The sequence below is a fragment of the Fulmarus glacialis genome, unplaced genomic scaffold (assembly GCF_000690835.1).
Source record: "Fulmarus glacialis isolate BGI_N327 unplaced genomic scaffold, ASM69083v1 scaffold5114, whole genome shotgun sequence".
NCBI lineage: Eukaryota > Metazoa > Chordata > Aves > Procellariiformes > Procellariidae > Fulmarus > Fulmarus glacialis.
Window position 1 is genome coordinate 46,837 of NW_009209802.1, and position 14,611 is coordinate 61,447.

Sequence of the window (14,611 nt, forward strand, 5' to 3'; positions counted from 1 at the left end):
GAAATTTGCAGGTCACTTGCCAAGTTTCATGGAAGAGGGAGTTGATGTTTACTTTTATCTGAGTTTGTAAACTCCCTGACCAGAATTTCCTAAGCAGAGAAGCCCTGCCTGCTCTCTCACAGCATCTCATTTTTCATTCTGCTCCTCGAGACAGCCCCTGACAAATGACAGCTCTTCTAGTGTTAAGCATCCCTAATGAAGCATTCCAAGGGCATGATGCTGGCTTCTGGATTCCCTTTTTTTGCCCCCTCCCCCAATTTTTTCATTACATAAAGCTTATAACTGCTGATTTGTCCTCTGTTGATTATACAGTCAGTTAAAGAAAAGAGTTCATGTCCATCCCAGCTTGTTTCACTTTGCTGCTTTTCCTCCGCCAGCCCAACTTTCAGCTGCAGTAATATGATTCCACTTGGCAGAGGCTAAGAGAATCTTTGGCACATTGGAAAGAGGCTTAATGTAAAGTCTACATTTTTTTTATTTTTTTAGGGCTTTTTGAAACTCTAGTGATTCTGCACAACTTTGGCAGTAACTGCAGGGCTACTCACAAATGCTCCAAATGCAACTGTGAGCAAAAGGATTACCAATGCATTCTGTGAAGAGAATGTCTTAGTATCTGTCGCATCTCCCTCTAAAAAGTATTAAAGAACGATATGGATCAAGTAGAACAACTTTCTGCAAACAGAAGGAAGAGCTTCCTCTCAGTTGACAAGAAAAAGAGCAAAGGCTGTAGAACCATTGTTGGATTTTTATGCATATTCCCTGCGGTGGCTTTGCTGGCTATTGTGGGAGATCCAGCTGGAGCTGCGGTTCAGAAAAGTCAGGTAGGGGAAAGGATCTAATTCTCAAATGCTTGAAAGGGGAATGGGGACATCAAATATATGTGCATGTGTATTCTTTTTAGAAGATGGATAAATGCAGGAAGCAATCTAAACAATATGTAAAGAACTGTTAAGGTAGCAAGATCTGTTTATGGCTGTTTAGTCCCTTTTTGCAAAGGATCCTAAAAGGTAATTATGCATCCAAGTAGAATCAGATTTTGAGAGTTGTGTATGCAGCTTGCAGATAACCGAACAGTGAATGCACAAAAGATTTGGGTTGTTTTCCCTCAGAGCTTTCCCTCCCTCAGAGGTATTCTGAGTACCTCTGCTTTCCCAGCCTAGTATGATGTGGCATGCATACATTCCGATTTCCGCAGCAGCTGAGCTTTCCTAGGAACTCCAGACGCAGGGCTCATGGTGTTTAAGATCTAAACTGGGAGTTAACGCTGGACCTACAGAAACTATTAGCTGATACTAACTCTCTTTCAAGGTCCGTCCATTAGCATGATACGGTGGGACAGACTGGTCGGGGGAACTGTAGCAAGGCTCTGGGACTCTCAGAAGCTGATCTTAATTTTTGCTTCTAGCTTAATTTTAGCTTTTAATTTTATTAAAAAAAAAATCTCCTCTAAGTGCTCGCATCCTCTCCTGCTGTTTGTGTTTCTGAAAATCCAGGCAATAGCACCCCTTGTTTGCATCTCATGCTCAGGGCTCTTATTAATTGATACTAAGTCACAGAGTTATGTTAGTGCTTGGTTTGTGAAAGGGGAACTGCATGACTAGGAGGGAGAGAGGGGAACGAATTACATTCATTACAACTCAGTGAAGTAAATTAATGGAGGTCTGACTGCACAGGGCGAATTATGTAGAGCAGGGATGTTGACCGGGGTCTGCCCTTATATATGTTGGTGTCTATTGCAGTTGTTGAGAGAGAGAGTTGAAGCACCTGATCTTCTAGCACCTCCCAAGCTTTTTTGAATCTTTGAGACCTTAACCCACAGTCAAATGGGTTTCCTCCTGGGAGCGGCTGACCTCTTCTCCAGTTCTGAGTATTCCCATAGTCTTGGTTCTTTGGCATCCAGACAGATCCTTTAATCCAAATTATACTGTGAAATTTTTAACTAGGTCATTCCATTTCTGTTAGAATCCTACAGCATATGTGTGGTACCCCACCCTTCCCAATTCATTTTGCAACACATTCTTAATTAAAAGCATCCTGTTGCACCAGTGGTCGGTAGAGCAGAGACAGAGCAGAATGTTTGAGTGAGAGAACTCGACCCTCTGCACCTTCTTGATCTAGCGACTGGGTCAGATACAGGTTTCAGTGATCGCTGTCAGGCCTGAGTCACCCTTATTTTGTTTTGTATTTTGAGATAAGCTCACTAGGGACACAGATTTTTTTTTTTTCCTTTTTTTCCCCCTTGCTTGTTCAGCACTCATGGCCTTCGGGTTTTAAGCTCAATGGCCATAGAAAAGACAATAATTTTTCTCCCTTGGGGCTGCAGGAGTTTTCCTTGTAGAAGGAGAAGCCAGCAGGCTATGTCTGACTATCTAATTTTCCTCTGCTGAAACCCAGAGGGCTTTAAGAAGAGCCTCAGGATTTCACCTTATGCTGGAGTAATTTAATAGCCCGGTGGCAGAGGATGGGCAGTGTCCATTACTCAGCCTATGCAGGTTACAGCTCTGTGTGTTACCATAAACTGGAACTGGCGCCAGCTGGGCTGTGAATTCTAGAGGCTAGAAGTGCACTGCATGTTCTGCTGGCTTTGCTAAGGAGCAGGAGCATCTATCACAAGGATAGACAGCTACTGAAGAGTGTTAATACCTTACCTCATCCCATCATAAGTTATCTGGTCTCCTGAGTCAGAGCCTGTAGACTGACTGAGAATTCACAGTACTAGCAATCCTGGGCTATTCCTGACTGATGCCGGAATGAATGTGTAATCAGCCCCAATACTGGCAAGGGATCGTAGAGAAAACAACAAAGGCAGAAAGGATTTGCCTAATTCTACCCTACTTGAAAGGACTGCAAAAAAAGGGAAAATATCTTATTATCCTGTAATTATGAGCTAATCTGCTCCAGGCTTCTCTTACAGCTCCAACAGATCACTGATATGCAGGCTAGCTGATCCTCCACCTTGTCTGTGCTGCTCAAAAGGATGCAAAATTTTCCTTTCATATCAAGGGAAAAAGGCATTCTCGGAGTAGAATCAGAGGTAAAAACCACTGGAGGTGAAGGGAGAGGGACAACAGCCAGTGTACTTCTGTCGCTCACCTTGGTGAAGAAGGGGCTGGGCCTCGAGCTGAGCGAACCAAAAAGTATGGGTTCCTCAGCCAGATCCCTTAATACAGCAAACAAAGTGACAAAGATTAAAAGGGAAAAGCAATCCTGTGAGTTCTTTCAAGAGCAAATTGGCATCTGAAGGCTCCCAGAAATGTGATCAAATACCCTGCCAAAAGCTTGCAGCTTAGAAGGCAAGGTGTTAGTTAACAGCTCTCTGTCTCATAGGTGATGTTCTATGGCCCTTGTATTCCTTACATTCAACGTCTCTGCTGATTTCAAATTGGGAGTCAGACCTACAGCTGAGCTGGAAGAAAGACTAAAAGACTGTCCTAGGAAAGAAAGACACTGAGATTAGAACATGATAGGAGCTAGTATGGCTCACAGCCATGAGCAAAAGAGAGTGGTTTCCTGTTAGGATGGAGTCCCTCAGCCTTTTACCAGTCATGGCTAGCTCTTGCCATGGAGAGATGCTAGGGATTTGGGCAGTATCTGGCAGCTGTTGCTTTGAGCTTTTTGTCTTTTCTTACCATTTGCTTGCTGTGAGACCAGGGATGTGCTATTTTCACTCTCAGAGCCTCAGCTCTTCCATGAGTAAAATGAAGACAGCTCTTGCTTTCTGTAGAATGTGCTGTGAGGCTGAACGAACTCGTACTGGTGCAGCTTTTGTAACATTGCCACTATACATATTGCTTAGTAAGTGTCTTGGCACCTCTGGAGCAAAGATGATCCAGAGATATTCAGTGTCTTAGTCCTGAAAAGGGGAGGCAGCGCGAGTAGGCTTCCAGAGAACCGTGTTGGGTCCCGTTCTTTTACCTCCACTCCTCAGGACTAAAAGGCTTTTATAGTTTGAGTCAGACCTGTCACCAAATTTGGTGTCTTTTACTGTATGATGGCTTTAAACGCACTCCAGGGTTTTTAGGGCTTCTATTTACTTTGAAGGCATTTTCAGATCTACAGTGCAGCTTTATAAAGACCTCTCTGTACAAAGGGTTGCCTGTTTCACTCATTTGTCCAGTATTTAATTTCTTCTGTGGTGAGGCTGGAGAGCAATAGCAAAGTGAAAAGGAAAAGAAAACTTTCCAGGAAGAGCTGCAGACTCACTGTGGCCAGAAGCCTGTTGAGGCCTCATTTCTGCTCCATCTGTGCTGTGCTCCAGTGCCCTATTCTGGAATTATGCAGCAGCTCAAGGGAGCCTGCAGCACTGATCCTCTGTGATCCTGTGTTGAGGAGTGCTGCTCCCTTCCTTTCCTTGCATGTCTGATCTAAGACATGCCCCAAGAACTCCTCACGTATAGCCCCTCTGTTGCTCTGTCTTGGTTTTGTTCAGCACACTCGGAACAGGCATACTTTGCAAAGCGCTGACCCGCTCGTGCGCTAGTCCTGTCTCCTGGACACCCAGAAGGAGGTACCAGTTGTGCTCCCCACCCTCCAAATGTCCCGTACCTAGTAGTTTGTCTTTTACACTGTTCAATCCTGCAGTCTTTCCCATCCCTTTCAACCTCCTGTTTTGTCTTTTAAGGAAGATGCCACATCACCTGGTCTTCACGGAGTGAGAGTTTCTGCTTTGCACGGTCCAGCTTTCCCACCTCGGCCTCCAGCTCGGAGAAAACGATACACGATCACACCAGGGCACTTGAAATGGGACCACTTCAACTTGACATACAAGTATGGACTTGCTTTAGCCCTAAGAGTTAGCATTTTCTAAGGGACACTGGGGTCTGAATTTTTCCTGCCATGGGTATAGATATTAACCATGTGAATATTGCTAATCCATTTGCTAGTGAATGGATAGCTGCTAAAGCCACTCTAAAGGAGGAAGTATTTCTACAAATGCTACACCTCTCACCTCAGCTGTGGATCCTGTGAAGCGTCATCGCTGCATTAGAAGCTAGTAGCACATATGGCTGCATGCTGAGGCTACTTAGAGTAAAACTAACTGTTCAGGGGCAGATTCAGGCTTCAGACAGACAGGCTTCCCAGAACTAGGGACTTCCCTCAGAAGGGAGTGAATTGAATATTAACTCTGTCATGCTGGTATTTTTAAAAGAGCTCCGTATGAACCTAAATCATCACTGAGGGAAATTGCTGTTGAAAGGTTCTGTGATTTCAGGAGGACAGAGCTCTGTTAGTGCTGAGTGCTTTTAGGAATCTCTTTCTCCCTGTTGTCTTCGGGAAGGGATGCCAGCTCTTAGATTACTAACAAATAAACAATAAAAAGCCCTTGGCAATCATAGGATGAGTGAATGTTAACCCCAATATTTTCAGACTTTTCTGCCAAGGAAAATGGCTGTCCAGATTACCGATTTCCAGCTGGGCTTACCACTGCTCAGAACCAGCAGCATTTCAGCAGTACCATACAGCCATAGAGGGGTCTGGTTTTGATATGATGCAGCTATGTAAACGTGCTATGCTGGTACTGCTTTCAACAAGCAGGCTGTTCAGAGCCAAAGTTGATGGAGTCCTATGGATTTTCACACTGAACTGTTTCTCAGTGCTGTCTGGCTCTACTGCTACTGCTGGCGTAAGGCAATGTCAATCCTGTTTGGTGTTTAGCCTTGGAGCAGCTCTCTTCCTTACTGAACAGCTCCTGAAACTGTCCAGTGCGATGGGCTGTGGTGGCAGCATCCTGAAAAGATGCTTTTTCTCTCTGGGAAAATATTAATGGCATTGTTGAATGTTTTTCAGGAGAGCTAGCATGAGTTCACATAGAACAAGGTTCAGGGAATCCCCTTAGAAACAGTTTCATAAGATGAGCACTGGCAGGTAGAATCAGACTGTCACGGTAAATCTCAGACTAGCAGTAGCCCTGGAGGTTTGACTGAAGAAAGGCCTGTTGTTCACTCCTGACTGCGAGTCTGCACCTTCCTGGAGACACAGGAGCCAAATTAGGTTTTTTTCGATGTCTTATGTGATTACAAAGGTCCTTTTAATGTGGCTGCTAACTCCAGGCACTCCTGACTTTAAAGTACAGAGCAAGCCCCAAACCTGATCTCTCAAGGGAGCTGCAATCACTAACTGTTAAACCGCGGTGGCTTGAATGGCAGGTCACGTTGGGTTTTGGAGAACACTTGAAAGTGGCTTCTGGCAGCAGCAACGTGTGTTGCAGCTTTTTCTTGGCATTGGGCTGAGGACATGATTATGGAGCTGTGAGGGTCTCCCTCACACTCTAGCTCTGGAAAGCTGACCAGACTGTGACTGGAGTGGGTGGGAGAGTTTTCTGTCCCCAACAAACAGGAAAGGAAAGCATTTTGAGCTATGTTTGCAGTAGGTTTGCCTGAGGCAGTGGAGGTAAGGAGTGAGGAGGGCAAGCGGGGCGGGCAGGAGGACAGCGGCAGTTTTGTCTCTCTGAGAGCTCTGTGCTAACCCCTTTCTTCTCCACAGAAGCAGGAAGGGGAGTATCTCATGGTTATCAAATGCAGGCCGGGAAGATAATTTGCAGGGTGTGGCTGATGCTGCACTTACTCTCTCTCTAGATAGCTGTTACACTGTCAGTTAGACAGAAGTCTCCTCGTAACTGCCACTAGCCTTAGCTGCTCAACATGCGGTGGTGGTTGTTGCGTTGTTCAGTGGGTGATCCTGCAGCGCTGATCAGTATGTGTTGCCTTCCCGCTGGAGAGCAGCAGTTCATTCTGCCTGTAAGCCCAAAGAATGAGTGGTGGCATGAACCTGACTCCTTCACACTGAGCAGAGAACATATACCTCCCTTTACGCGCATCGCAAACAGGCTAAGCCTCATGGTAGTCTTAATTGTCCAGGTTTACACTCATTAACAGCCTGGCTTGATACGAAACCTTCTGCTCCCTTTAGGATGTGCTGGGATGAAGGGAGAACATAAACAGCATAGCTAAAATACAACCAGAGGGGATAGCAGAATATACACAACTTTTCCCAATTGCTACACTTCAGGCAATTTCCTGAATGCAGATCTTCCTTTGGGACAAGGTAAGTTTCTAGGAGCCATCTATACGTTTCTATGGTTCTGCCATCCTGCACCAGTAGTTTTCTTACAGTTCAGCTGTATTGATACCTGTGGCCTAAGCAAAAACCTCTCTCGAGTCTCTCTCCCAAGTGATGAGATTTTTTCAAAGGAAATAACTTGTTTTACTATCAGACCTTTGCTATCCTTTGGAACCCTCTTTCAAAAGTTCTGCCTGAGAGTATTATAATTCAGTGTGTGCACATACATTGTAGTGTTATGAATAGGAGTTACCTCGTCTGCTGCTGAAATGCAGTTGTTTCCTCTTCCAGCAACACTGCACAACAGACTGGGAGATGTTAGGATAAAAACAGTTTTCCAAGAGAACCTTGTCTAAAATGATGTGCTTGAAGCTGTAGTCCAGAACATGTGATTGTAAAGAATATCAGTAATATATTAGTCCTTGTGGGGGTTTTATTAAGTATTCTTAATATCCAGTTCAAGCTACTCTTGTTTTGAACCTATTAGAGTGAATGGAAAGACTTGATTGTTTGATACAGCCTTGAGAGCCTTCAGCTAATGTCTGAGAAGGGAATAGCATTTTCCTGAAGTTGTTCTGTGTTCCTACAGAATCCTGTCCTTCCCAAGAAACCTTATAAGCGCCAGGGACACACGCAGGGGACTAGCGGCTGCGTTCCGAATGTGGAGTGAAGTTTCACCGTTCAGCTTCAGAGAAGTGCCACGCCACGTAGCTAGTGACTTGAAAATAGGTAAGACTGCATGGGCTCCTGCGCTGACAGGACACTGTTGTGTATGTTAACTCCACGAGGGCCTTGCGGAGTTTCAGTGTGTAAACCAGGAGTTCGGAGGCAGGAGATAGTCCTCCTTTGCTGTGTGGACTCAGCAGGGCCTCTTGGACAAAGACTGGGGCATCGTTTGCCTTTAGTCAGGCAGAGAAACTATTTTTAGTTGCTCTAAGGAGATGTTAATGTCATAATTAACACTTTCTGTGAATCTTGCAGTCGGGAAGCTTTAGGTATTTGACAAGAATTAACCCTGAAAATCTGCCACTGGGACAAGATTTTCTCTGTTCCACAGATGGGGAAACTGAATATTGAAAGGTGAAATGACATATCCAAGGTCACACAGAGCCAAAGAGCAAGTGACAGATTCCAGCTTGTTTATGGTTTTAGTCTCCCATCTGTTGATCCTGTTGAAGCACCATCTTTTCTCTGTCCTCTCCTCCCCTTCCTTCTGCCCCTCTACCACGGTGCAGTAGTTACCTCCTGAGCGTCTCAGGACTAGAAAAATGTTAGTGCTGAGGCGTTATCTGCTCAGTCTCAACTCCAGATGTAAATTCTTCCTGGGATTTATGGTCTGTGTGAAATAATTATTTCCTGTGCAGATGGCAGCAGTATTGAGATACCCGGCAGATTTACCATTGTTTCGCAACATGCTCTCCACTCTCGTGTTGCATGACGCTACTTACAAGCACATGATATGCCTTCCCAGGGGCCTGTCCTGCTGCCATGTGTAAGCTCCAGGTGGCCCAGTTCCAGTGGACGCAGGGTACGCTGCGATGCTATCGTGATGCTAGCAAAAAGATGGCAAACAGCTATGACTCTAAGGCTATCTGTTTATTTACATCTAAAATGGAACAATTACATCCTGGGGTTATCATCTCACTGTCCAACTTCTCTCCATAAAAAGAAGTTCTCATGTGATGTTGCAAAAAGAGCTCAGCATTTCTTTCTGAAATGTAGACTCATTTGTGTCCATTGGAAACAGCTCTAAATCCAGGGTCATCACAGGGCTGAGTAGGGTTTGCATCACATAGCCATCATTCCTGACAATTGCTTTGCATTTATTTTTCCTTTTGTGGCTCTGTAGGTTGGAAAACATTTGGGATACCATAAGAGATTTTTTTACTAAACCACAAGTTTACAGATGTCTGTGTCCTGGATGGGCTTACCCTGCTAGATACACTAAATCTGCTTCTTTTCTCACAGGCTTCTACTCTATCAATCACACAGACTGTCTGGAGTCTCTTATTCACCACTGCTTTGATGGGACAACAGGGGAACTTGCCCATGCCTTCTTCCCACCCAACGGGGAAATCCATTTTGATGACCATGAATACTGGATATTGGGAAATACACGGTTCAGCTGGAAAAAAGGTAACACAGGTCTTGGGGAGCACATAATGAGGTGCTGGAGCGTGTCCAGAGAAGGGCAACGAAGCTGGTGAAGGGCCTGGAGCCCAAGTCTGATGAGGAGCGGCTGAGGGAACTGGGGCTGTTTAGCCTGGAGAAGAGGAGGCTGAGGGGAGACCTCATCGCGCTCTACAACTACCTGAAAGGAGGTTGTAGCGAGGGGGGGGTTGGTCTCTTCTCCCAAGTAACCAGCGACAGGACGAGAGGAAATGGCCTCAAGTTGCGCCAAGGGAGGTTTACACTGGACATTAGGAAAAATTTCTTTACTGAAAGAGCGGTCAGGCCTTTGAACAGGCTGCCCAGGGAAGTGGTGGAGTCACCATCCCTGGAAGTATTTAAAAGACGTGTAGATGAGGCGCTTAGGGACATGGTTTAGTGGGCATGGGGGTGTTGGGTTGACGGTTGGACTTGATGATCTTAGAGGTCTTTTCCAACTTTAACGATTCTATGATTCTATGATAATTAATGCCTGTAGGAATTAGACTTTAGTCCTTGTTGTGAGGTTTACCTAGTATGGGAAAGGGACAACAGAAATGGTTGTGATTTTCTGTAGTTTTGGAAGTTGTTGGTCTTGCTGTCAAGTGACTGAACTGCTATAAGGGACCATGTTTGGTGGCAGTGCCATTTCCTTCTGAATAGTTCAGTGGACTTACTCAATAGTTCAGACACATACTCAGTAATTACGTCTGGCTTCTGCCCAGGCAGGTGCATCTCTGAGAAGGGCCACGTTATATTACTTCAACTTGCTAGCATGGCTGTTTACATTTTAGTTTTCCTGGGTCTGTACTCATTTTTGGGTTTGCGGGCACCTAAAAATGCCTGCGTTACTTACAGCTTGGCGTTTTTTTCTTCTTGATTTTTTAAGCAACTTCAAAACTAAATTAAAAGCAGATGGTCCCTGACTAACTAGCAAATTCAGTTCGTATTATATGACTAACTCAGTACTTTTTTTGAAAGTAAGGTATTTTGCTTTTCACCAAATAAAGAGAGGAGGGGAGATTTTAGGTGACTTAGAGGGACTTCTCTTATCCTTCTTGCTTTCCCAAGCACAGCAACTGATAAGGTCTAGGGACAAAGACCTAGGAGAGATGATTTTTAAAGCAAGAATAGTCAGTGTGTATTAATTTATTATGCAAGATATCAAGATAGGTGTCAGTAATAACACCTCTTGTGAGTCATCCTTCAGTTAAAATCCATCTCTGCTGGAAGCAGCCTTCAAGATGCTACTGAGAAACTTGAGTTTGACCTGTAGGCTATGAGGGATGCAGAGGTCAACTGGAGGCTCTTTCAGACTGGAATATTCCAGGTAGCGATCTCACTCCCAAACAGCCACTTCCAGTTACAGCTCTGGGCTGTGGGAACAAAGTTAGCAGAAAGCTGACAGGAGTGAGTGAGTATTACACAGGGCACTTGCCTTCATTTCAAACATTGCTCTTTCAGAGCAGTCTTCCTGTAGTCTGGCAGAGCGGCTCTGTGTCCTGCTGTTTGAAATTAGAAGCCTGTGGAAATAATTGGCTCGCCTATTTGCACCCAAGCAGCTACAGAGAAGATGAAACTGGGGCAACCTTTGATAAGACCTAGGGCTAAAATATTTCCTCTGGTTTTACACCAGGATTAGCAAATGTACTTCACCGCACCATGCCGGCTGTTTTTCCATTTCTTTTCCAGGTGTTTGGCTTACAGATCTGGTACATGTAGCCGCTCACGAAATAGGACATGCCTTAGGACTCATGCACTCCCTGAACCCCAATGCCCTCATGCACATCAACGCCACTTTGACTGGGAAAAAGACCATCTCTCAAGATGAAGTCTGGGGAATTCACAGACTTTACGGTAAGGAAGGCAGGGTTGTGCTCGGGGCTCCTCTGTACAAAGAACATTTGCCTGAAGCGTCAGGCAGGTCCTGTGGAGCTCTCACGGTGTTAGACCCTCATCATTTGGCAGGGGTAGGCTGTAAGCCAGTGAGCAGTAGGCAGGAGAAATCTCTCCTTTTTATGCGAAGTAGAGCTAAAAGGAGGTGTAGCATTGTCCGTTTCCAGCACTACTAGCATCAAATGTGATAGACAGGAGGCTGGAAGTCTACAGCCTTCAAGCTTCCACCTCTCAGGTGGCAGTTCTGAGAAAAGGTTTCAGAGGGGTCAGTCCACTCTGTGTCCTCGGACTGCTGAGCTGCTACCGCAGAGGCGCAGGCACTGTACGAGTTCTCCTACGCCTAGCTCATCATGCCCCAGCCCAGCAACCAGCTCTGGGCATGGACTCTTTGGGCCTTTTGTACTGTGGCTTATGCAAGAACAAAAGGCTGATTTTAGCCATGGAGAGCCCTGACTTGGATTTGTACATTTGCAAGCATCACGTGCGCAAAGGGAACGCTCACAGGCAAAGGAAGGGGGAAGGCAAACAGCTGTTAATTACTCTTTTGGCTGGGCTCAGATGTATTAATACGATGTGACAAAACTCTCCGCAAACCAAACAGGCTGTGGCAAGATTCTCTCGAGCTCTGACACATTTGCTTGCTATTCTTCAAACATTACCTAGTATAGGACTTAGAAATAGCAACTCTCTTGAATCACTGATGCTGCCGCATGAAAGTAGCTCAGTATCTAGCCCACTGCTCATATAATAATGGCACCCTGCTCTATTTATTGTACTCCTGTTTTAGATTCCTACGTGTCTTATCTCTGCCCTTTACATTGAACAATCTGATTTAGGTGAAATGTCAATTTGTTTCTCAGAAAGAACAGCCTACCCTAATCCCTCTAATACCTTGTCTCCTTCTGTTTCAGGATGTAAAGACAGATTATTTATGTGCCCATCATGGGCACAAAAAGGTTTCTGCGAGAAACGCAGGAAGTTAATGAAAAAGCACTGTCCATCTACCTGTGACTTCTGCTATGGTATCTAACTTTTCTTCTGGGATTCTTGGTGGGGTTTGCACAGAGGGAGGAGGTAAAAGTTAAGCAGTGTTTGCTGCAGGGATAGGCAGGATCTTAATTCCTACGGATCGGTGGATGCAAGTCCCCATCCAGCTCTAATGAGAAGCACAGCAGAGATGGCCTCTTATGCATTCGAGCCAAGATCAAGGCTTGGAAAGAGGAAGCAGCTTTTATGTTTAAACATTTGTGGCCTAGAACATTAAACTGTCCCATTCTTCTCTAGTTTAACTGAACCAATGATAGGGAGTTTCTGGAAACACAACTGCTCTGTGTGCCTCAGACTGCTTCCCTTTTGGACCCAACTGAGGAACTGAGATGCTGATGTGTTAAATTCAGAGATAAGAGATGCAGTACAGTTCCTGATGCAATGATGGGACATAAACAAGACAAATGACATCTCAAGCACAGCTGGACTTGAGCTGCTCTGCAGAATAAGAGATAAAGTATGTTAATCATCTTACCTAGTCTCAGTTCTATGAATGCAGATAAGGGACTAAAATGCAGGATCAGGTTAAGTTACTGCAGCTGTGGAACTAAGCGTCAGATAAATACCTACTGACCTTAAGAAGATGTACCATGTAACTAGTACCTCTCTCTCCAGTACAGAGGTATTTTTTTAGTCCGGATTAATGCAAAGATGCAGTCAGATAATTACACACCCCATGAATTCTAGGGGACTGTTCATATACTGAATGTATATTCTTCCATATATATGAAATGGGCAAGTTGATTTTTATCTATCTCTGTCAGTTTACGTGCCACAAAATTGTTATCTTTGCGTATGAATGTTACATGTCCATCCAAGGATTGCTCAGTAGGAGGCATTTTTAAATTAATACTTTCAAGGTTCCTTAGGTGATAACATAATTTCATGAAAGTGTTTTGGAATGACTAAGGCTTGATAATGAGATATGCTAACTTTTGCCATTTCTTTCTCTCACCTCTGGTGGATAGAATTCCCATTTCCAACAGTCCCCCCTACACTGCCCCCGCCAAGGACAAAAACCAAGACTGTTTCTGAAGGCAGGAATGTCACCTTCCGCTGTGGACAGAAGATAATCCATAAAAAAGGCAAAGTTTAGTAAGTGCTCTCTCATTTATTCCAGTCCTTTAGGAGACTTTGCAGCTTACATACCAATTATGGAATTATGACAAAACAGCGTAAGTAAGAATGCAGTTTATCTTCTGGAGCATGTCACTGTCTGGTTTGGCACCCAGAGGAGAAAGAGGGGTGGCTGGCTAACCCTGGGAAGGGAGTGTGCAAATACTGTTCATAACATTGCAAAGCATTTAGTCTGAAAGCAGAGCTATCAGAAATGAACAAGCTGAGTTGAAAAAGGATAAAATCCAATTCACATATATAGCACAGAGATAAGTCTTACCACCAAGTCAAATTCCTTGGCCCATATTCTGCAAAAAACTAGTCTTAAATTTACCCTTTCAAGTAATAGTTTGTAGCTCTTACTAATGTACAAGCATGTTATTTCTGGATTATCTAAAACTGAGAGCGCTTATGCCCAAGTCCATGGGTTAGTTTAGACTGAGGATCCAAATTCCCATCAACTTTCGGTAGGATTCAAGCTCCTAAATTACTCAGGATAGTGCTCTGAAATATACAGTAAAACTTAACCTTGTTTTGTTAAAGTCCCATCTGGAGTTTGGGGAATAGGTGAATGCACAGGCAGGGGTGGCAGAGGCAGGCTGTACACTTACTCAAGCAAAACTTAATAGGAGAAAAAGGAACCACTAACACATATTGCATTGTACTGGACATTTTGTAGTTTAATTTCTATTATTTTTCTTATGACAGCTGGTATAAAGATAAGGAGCTTCTGGAATACTCATATCCAGGTTACTTATCCTTAAGTGAGGATCACATGAGCATCATTGCAAATGCAATTAATGAAGGAACTTACACTTGTATAGTAAAGAAAAAAGAAAGAATCTTGACTACTTATTCCTGGAGAATCAGACTGAAGCACTAACGAGGGCCCTGGAACGAGCACTTCAATTACTGCTAGTTCTGTTTCAAATTGAGAATGTTTCTGTGGCATTTTATATTTAATCTCCAGTAGTGCAACTGAACCTCTAAATCAGCTGCTTCCATACCTTGGGCAAAAGAGACTCTGAGACTTGATTACTGGAATGTAAAACTTTTCCAAATTAGTTTTAATGATAAAGAATTTATCAAGTATGTGCTGTACAGAGAATTAAAAAATTTTTTTTAAAAAAAGTGAAGTGTCAGATTTTGCAGTTAAACTATGTGGAGTACTGCGGACTGCTGAAAAAACAAGACTATAACTCTTCATCTCAAACAAATGGATGAACAGATTGATGGCTCAGGTATGTTGCAATGGAGGCAGAGGTATTGTGGAAGGAAAATGACCAGTTATGCTCTGTAAGTGTTTTGCTGTTATTTTTTTAGATCCTGGTGCATAGCACTAGAA

General features: G+C 44.1%; 1 protein-coding gene across 2 annotated transcripts; it reads left to right on the plus strand.

Moving 5' to 3' along the window:
* Positions 1-487: 487 nt before the first annotated feature.
* On the plus strand, positions 488-14,381 carry MMP23B (matrix metallopeptidase 23B). 2 transcript variants are annotated; one of them, XM_009576939.1, is made up of 8 exons: positions 488-821; positions 4,622-4,767; positions 7,649-7,788; positions 9,028-9,195; positions 10,900-11,064; positions 12,015-12,125; positions 13,119-13,245; positions 13,975-14,381. In XM_009576939.1, the coding sequence occupies exons 1-8, from the start codon at positions 651-653 to the stop codon at positions 14,147-14,149; spliced, it is 1,203 nt and encodes a 400-aa protein (XP_009575234.1). In that variant the 5' UTR covers positions 488-650; the 3' UTR covers positions 14,150-14,381. The 2 variants fall into 2 exon arrangements, with proteins under 2 accessions (XP_009575234.1, XP_009575235.1); XM_009576940.1 differs by having other exon boundaries at positions 655-821; positions 4,626-4,767.
* Positions 14,382-14,611: the final 230 nt, after the last annotated feature.

Bases quoted from the DNA above. Each gene is read 5' to 3' on its own strand.
- MMP23B (XM_009576939.1), top strand. From the start codon at position 651: ATGGATCAAGTAGAACAACTTTCTGCAAACAGAAGGAAGAGCTTCCTC. The intron at 9,196-10,899 runs GTAACACAGGTC...TTTCTTTTCCAG, and splicing joins ACGGTTCAGCTGGAAAAAAG to GTGTTTGGCTTACAGATCTG. The intron at 11,065-12,014 runs GTAAGGAAGGCA...CTTCTGTTTCAG, and splicing joins GGGAATTCACAGACTTTACG to GATGTAAAGACAGATTATTT.